At 46.1% G+C, this 6,586-nt stretch overlaps 1 protein-coding gene across 2 annotated transcripts in view; it reads right to left on the bottom strand.

The window, feature by feature from the left end:
• The window catches only part of LOC106815334, a 3,411-nt gene extending 1,391 nt beyond the window's left edge, over positions 1-2,020 (bottom strand). The window contains exons 1-3 of one of the 2 annotated variants that reach the window (XM_014819778.1): positions 2,000-2,020; positions 1,122-1,196; positions 664-833 (exon numbers count right to left, since the gene is read on the bottom strand). In XM_014819778.1, coding sequence (XP_014675264.1) covers positions 664-833; positions 1,122-1,126 — 175 coding nt within the window. In that variant the 5' untranslated portion in view covers positions 1,127-1,196; positions 2,000-2,020. Of the gene's footprint in view, positions 1-663; positions 834-1,121; positions 1,199-1,999 lie in introns of those variants that run through there. The other variant, XR_001394733.1, reaches the window with a different exon arrangement.
• Positions 2,021-6,586: the final 4,566 nt, after the last annotated feature.

Below are 6,586 nucleotides of genomic sequence, written 5' to 3' on the forward strand. Positions count from 1 at the left end.
AAATAATTAATTAAGTATCTGGTGACAAATACATGTGGGTATAGACAATTTGTTATACAGTAAGTACAGTTGTATGCAGTAAAATCCTAGAGGCTACTGTCCCTTTAATTATTTCCTTGTTTTGTTACGTTTCTACAGTGATTTGTTGAAAAAATATGCTAGAAATGACATGGATTTAAGGCCGTCATTAATTTAAGTCTGATCTACTGCATACACTGTATATTCCACGATGGTTTAATTTTCGCGAATTTCGTGAACACGTCCCCGACAGCGAACAAACCAACACGCGAATAATTAATACTGAATAATATCGAATATTTCATAATTCACCGACCGCGAAATTAACCACTCGCGAAATTGTCCGTCAAGTCTGAATTCGCGAAAATATCTGTATGCGAAAAATATGGTGTATGTGCCTACCGTAATCTGTGGCAAAACCGTGGTAACTGTAATCCTGCATGTTGCAAGTGGAGAAATGGCAGATATATATGAATAGGAATCCACAGATACTCGAATTCCCATCATAGCCCAAAACAAATGCAAAATAATGTAGGCCTACAGTCAATAGCATCTGTTTACAACTGGCTATAGGTATAACTCATGGACATCTCTTCCTATAGCTACCAGGTATTACATTTCAAAACACATTTCATGTATATTTACCCAAACCAGCTTTGGCAAGAAGACATTCCTCTTCCTTGTCTGGGCTAAATTCCTCATTAGTTGCTAAGCAGCAAAGCTTAAAATGCATTTGTCTGCATGATGATTTTGGTCGGCGTTTGGGGGTTGATTTCACTGTGCCTGCAAACCTCTTGTAGTAAGGAAAGGCACGTCTGAAATATAGTTAATTATGTATATATATACTTATATACATGCAGGATAATTTTCTGTACTTTATTTAATATATAGCTGTGATATCCCTGAATAACTCCTCCCACTCTATGCAAATATGGATAAAGTACCTTGCTCAATGGAAAAGCAATAGTGAGTATGGTGGCACTGGTTTACACCTTTTACTCAGCCAAAAACCATATGTGATAACCATATGCTGCTCCTTCTGACAGGTATCCAGAAGATCATTGATCAAGATTGCAAATCAATGTATCAAGATGGTTACATACCTCATTTCTGAAACGATGTCAGTTTGTTTTCGTTGTGGTTGCTGCTGCTGCTGCCTCTGCGGCTCATATGTATAACTATAAGAAATCATATTATTTAGAATAATTAATATCTCGCGTCTCCCCCTCCCCCTCGCTCTCTCTCACTCTCTCTCCCTCTCTCTCGCTCTCTCTCGCTCTCTCTCTCCCACCTCGCGCGCTCTCTCTCTCTCACTCTCTCTCACTCTCTCGCACTCTCTCTCCCTCTCTCTCCCTCTCTCTCCCTCTCTCTCGCTCTCTCTCCCTCTCTCTCTCCCACCTCGCTCTCTCTCTCTCTCGCTTTCTCTCTCTCATTTTTTTAGGACTTTAGAAGACAACTGCAAGACCTCACTTCACAAGTTAACTGGACCTGTCCCACAAGCGCAGCAGCAGCAGCAGCAGCAGCCGCAACCGCGGCAGCAGCAGCAACAGCCGCAGCTAGAGCAGCAGTAGCAGCACCAGCAGCACCAGCAGCAGCGGCAGGAGCAATGGCAGCAGCAACAGCCGCAGCTAGAGCAGCAGCAGCAGCACCAGCAGCAGCAGCGGCAGGAGCAGCTGCAACCGCGGCAGCAGCAGCCGCACCAGCGGCAGCAGCAATAGCAGCAGCACCACCACCACCAGCAGCAGCAGCAGCAGCAACAGCCGCAGCTGGAGCAGCCGAGGCGGTTCAAGGATAGAGATGATGTCCAGATTGAGACCTATGTCATTTTCGTAAATGTGGGGGTAGGCCCTTTAAAATTGGCAGGGGTGTTCTTGATGGTGTTTTTTTTCATTTCTACCTAGAAACATTATGTCACTTTACATGAAGTGTGGGAAAACTGCGTTTAAGCGACACTACTCGCCCGTTTCCGACTGTTTCTCACCATTGCTACGCGCGATAATTTCCCGTGATGTTCTTGTGCTACGGCCCTGGGGCCCGTGGTCAGAAACTTCTTAAAGTTACGATTAATTTTAAGTCTAATGTTAATGTTAAGGTTAATTTTAATAGCGTTGCCAGAAACCAACTTAAACTAACTTACTTAAGTGAAAACTTACGATAACATGAACTTCAATAATTTCAGTCACAAGGCTGCTGATTGGATGAGAATCGATAACAAAATTCAAATTCATACACATTTAATGTATATCACAGTAATTTATGGCATATTATGATGGCTAACCACATATAAATAATATTTGATGAAAAAATTACGTGGTCATGAATTTATTCTGCATAACAAGACAAATTCTCCACACTGTAACGCGAGACGCGAGAATCGTGGCAAGCGTTTGCAAACCTTTAAAACAAGAGAACAAATGCCATATCGTCATTTGTAAATGTAATTTAACCAAGTTAATATTACTCAACCGTGCTGGTATGAAACGTACCGTGACGTTTCGCCTCCTGTCAGGAAGCTTTCTCAAAGCTAACTGATGTTAATCAGTTTTGACCACCAGATGGTGGTGGTGGTCAATAGCTTAGTCCACACGTGACTAAGCCTGTATCCCCCCATCGTCCCGGTTGATGTTTGGGGTCTTGCGGATCCAGATGCCTCCTTGATCCAACGCCTGATTTTGTTAGGCTCGCGATCAATGATCTGCGAATTCCCCAATCGATGGTGTGGTTGTCCTTCGCTACATGATCAGTGATCGCCGGATTTGGTGATTTCGGTAGCCGACTATTTCGTTGGGCGCCTAGTGAACGATTTGGGTGCTACGGTGTCTACGTCCTTTTGCTGTTCTTTTAAGCGGGTTTTAAATTTTTGGCCGGTTTCTCCAATGTAACTTCTTTCACACATTATATTACAGGCTTAGTCACGTGTGGATTAAGCTATTGACCACCACACCATCTGGTGGTTCAAAAACTGATTAAGCATCAGTTAGCTTTGAGAAAGCTTCCTGAACAGGAGGCCGAAACGTCAGCGGTACGTTTCATACCAGCACGGTTGAGTAAAAATTAATTTTGGTTATTTATATTTTCTACCAACCGAATGAACTTATTTAATGCTGTGTTAAATGTATTGTTTTGTTTTATTAGCGCGTAGATAATTAATGATTTTGACGTGTTTTTTCAAGAAAAACACACATTTATTCATTATTATATAAAATAAATAATCACTATAATTGTAATTCGTAAGTGTAAATGTGTTATTTTCAACTTAATATTAAAGTTAAGGGAGGGTGTAGGATTTCTTAAGTTAAAGAGAAAAGTTACGAGATATTTTTAATTCTCTTAACTGTAGAAGTTTCTGGGCAACGCTTTTAAGAAAAAAAGTTAATGTTAAGGTTAATGTTAAGTCTAATTTTTTTCTGAGAACGCGGCCCTGCAATGTATCTGTCGTATTTGCGCGCGGCATAAATGTGCATTCGCCTCGCGACTCTGGCTCTCGCTCGCCGTTCGCGCGCAACATCTGCGTCGCTCAGGCGTCGGTACAGCGGCACAGCTCACCCATTTTCGCTTGCTTCGTAACAGGCAATTTTCGTTGGTCGCTACAAAAATGCGCCAAGTGTGCGGGGGCCGCTAACGACCGACTCTACACGGAAATCTTAGTGTGACGCGACGAGTTGGCGAGATCAAACCGGTTGATTTTCTCACAACCAACAAATTGCTCGTGGTGGCAACTTTGCTGCGTGAAGTGCGTGTGTGACGCGGCAACGGCCCAGCAAAATATTAGCTCAGTCCACGAACACCCCTAACAATGAAGTATAGGTTTTAAATTAATTTACAGAATAAGCGAATCAGTTCAACTAACTTGGAATTAATTTATTACTTTTAATTATTAATCACCGATGAAATGCGAATCTTAACTGTTGGTTCAAGTAATATATTAGTAACAACGACAAATGTATTAGCTTAACATTACAAATGTAATCATAGCAGCTTGTCAAACACTATAGTAATGTTTTACAATCAAAGAGCTCATTTAACAACCATTTTATGTTATTAATAGACCTCTAAACAACCCATTATAATCTAAGACCTCTGGCACATCACTTACTAACGTTTACAATTTGGCTCCCACTCTGTTGCATTTCCGGTCCGTGTGCAAACTATTCAGGAAACTTCGAATTCAATTCATAGGACCTGTGCCAACCTATTCACTATACAGTCGCGAGACGCCAGCCAAACTACAAACGCAAACTCCTGGAAATCAAATCATTCTAAAAGTGCCCGGAGATGCGTTCAGTCCCCTCCTGGATAGGAGTCGACGGATGATACGTAATTGGTGTGTGTTGCGATGGAGTGCGTTGGACTTGGGTGCAGCAATACTGCGTGCTGTGCGCGGCGTGATGCGTGTGCCGCTGTCGCGTGATGTGCGTGTGATGTGTGTGGTGTGTGTGTCGTGTGTGTGGGGTGTGTGGTGTGTGGGTTGGTGTCGTCGGTGCTGAGTGTGGTGTGTGTTGGGTGGTGTGCAGCGTGGTGGCGTGTCGTGTGGCGTGTGCGTGTGTCGTGTGCGTGATCCCGTCATCGCTGTGTAGACGTTTTAGGGTGGTCTCTCTGCGCCACCCGAGGGCCGCCACTGTTCGACACGTCAGTGGACTAGGCAATAACACTACGGGTTAAAACACTCACCCAGTATGTCCGGATCGTCGGACAGTGGGCCGTGATCGTCGCACCAGCGGACTCAGCAGGCCACCAGAGGCGCCTCACTAATGTACCGTGCTCACTCACTCGCAGTAGTACCCGAAGCCGGCGCGCGTTCGCGTTCCGGCCCGGTTGCGATAGCGTGGGTTAGTCCAACAAGTGCCAGCACCACAGAACGGTTGAAACGGGGCACCCCACCCCGCTCCTGCTGGCCTCGTAACGTCTTGGATAATAAAGTCAACCCGGTGGTATAATAAACAACAGGCATACAGATATAGAGCGTGCCACGACAGTCTAATATATAACCGCGCAGGCCTCTCTAGCTGCGCGGCTGCTGCACAGCATTTAGGAGCAATAGGCCAGTTTCTGAATCCTGCCGACGTGAAGCGTCGGCACTGCCCCCTCTTCTACAATTTCAGGAGTCCATTTAATACTCCTAACTCACTGTATTATTTACTCGCCCCCACAACAACATTCAAACAGGACAATACAACTGCCTAGCTCAAACGACCGTAGCTCTTAACTGAGGCCCATGTTCTCCTATCTTGAACCCTCTGTGGGGTCTCCGCCACAAGCCACGTCGAACACTGTGTGAACCGTACACGGTAACTGTCCCAGTAACGTACGCAGCTAGTGTCGCACCATACTCTCCAGTCTCGCGGCACACAACACTCAGCGGCTCTCAAACGTCATAATGCTCATATACAGATTGAGCTCAGTACTACAGCCGCGCCTCGACAAACCGCCGCGAACTCGAGTGTTAACTCACTAGACGCCCGGACAAACTCGAGGTGCTACGCTCTCTAACGCCTCGACAGAAACTCTATTGTGACAGTCTACAGCCAACTCCGCAGGACAAAACAACAACCGATATCGCTCCGCCTCACACACCGAGTCAAGCCTGTTTATTTCTCCCGCGGCAAGAGGAGAACATTCCCCACTAGAGAGGGGTGGCTAAACCATACCAACATGGCTGCGCTCCAATGTAAGCACTCGACTTAACTCCACAACACAATTGGTGAGCAGGCAAAAAACCACTCACGAAAACGCACACTAATAGACACCGGACGCTCACAAAATAATTATCAATCACAACAACAACATTTAACCTCTCACAAAGGCAAACTCAGCCCCCTACGAGCAGCCTCAGCGTCGTGCGGCACCTCAGCTGCATGTTTACCGGCTACCACCCGCCACAATATGAAACGGCACACGTCATGCTACGGAGTAATGCTGCGCAATAACGAGAGCTTAACCGCCGCGTTAAAAGTACCAGCACTCACAATTAGCTTAGCTGGGAACCGTGTGACCGGTGCCACCCGCCCGTCATCGTAATTGCACTTTAACTCGAACCCGCTATATACTACTGACAGTCTGCGCTACACACACTTCTTCCGACAATTTGATCATGTTCACCTCTAACCCGTGACCCTCCTTCCCCCCCCTCCCCACTTATCCCCTACCCCCCCTACCCACCCCCACCCACCGGGCTAGCTCGCGGTGCTGTGCTAGACTATCAACTAACCGCCGGAAAACTCGGCTTCGTCTGCAACGCCGCTCGANACACACACACACACACACACACACACACACACACACACACATACGCACACATGCGCATGCACGCACGCACGCACGCACGCACGCACACACATGCGCAAACATACGCACGCAAGCACACACGCACGCGCACATGCATGCACGCATACGCACGCTCACGCACACGCACTCGCACAGAAAGAGCGAAAGGTTGAATGGGACGGACGGACAAACAGATGGACACATGGACAGATGAACAGATGGAAAGACGGACAGACGGACAGACGGACAGACGGACAGAAAAGCAACACAAACAGATATACAAACAAATACAAACACATACACA

This window comes from Priapulus caudatus, unplaced genomic scaffold (assembly GCF_000485595.1).
Source record: "Priapulus caudatus unplaced genomic scaffold, Priapulus_caudatus-5.0.1 Scaffold1091, whole genome shotgun sequence".
Classification (NCBI taxonomy): domain Eukaryota; kingdom Metazoa; phylum Priapulida; class Priapulimorpha; order Priapulimorphida; family Priapulidae; genus Priapulus; species Priapulus caudatus.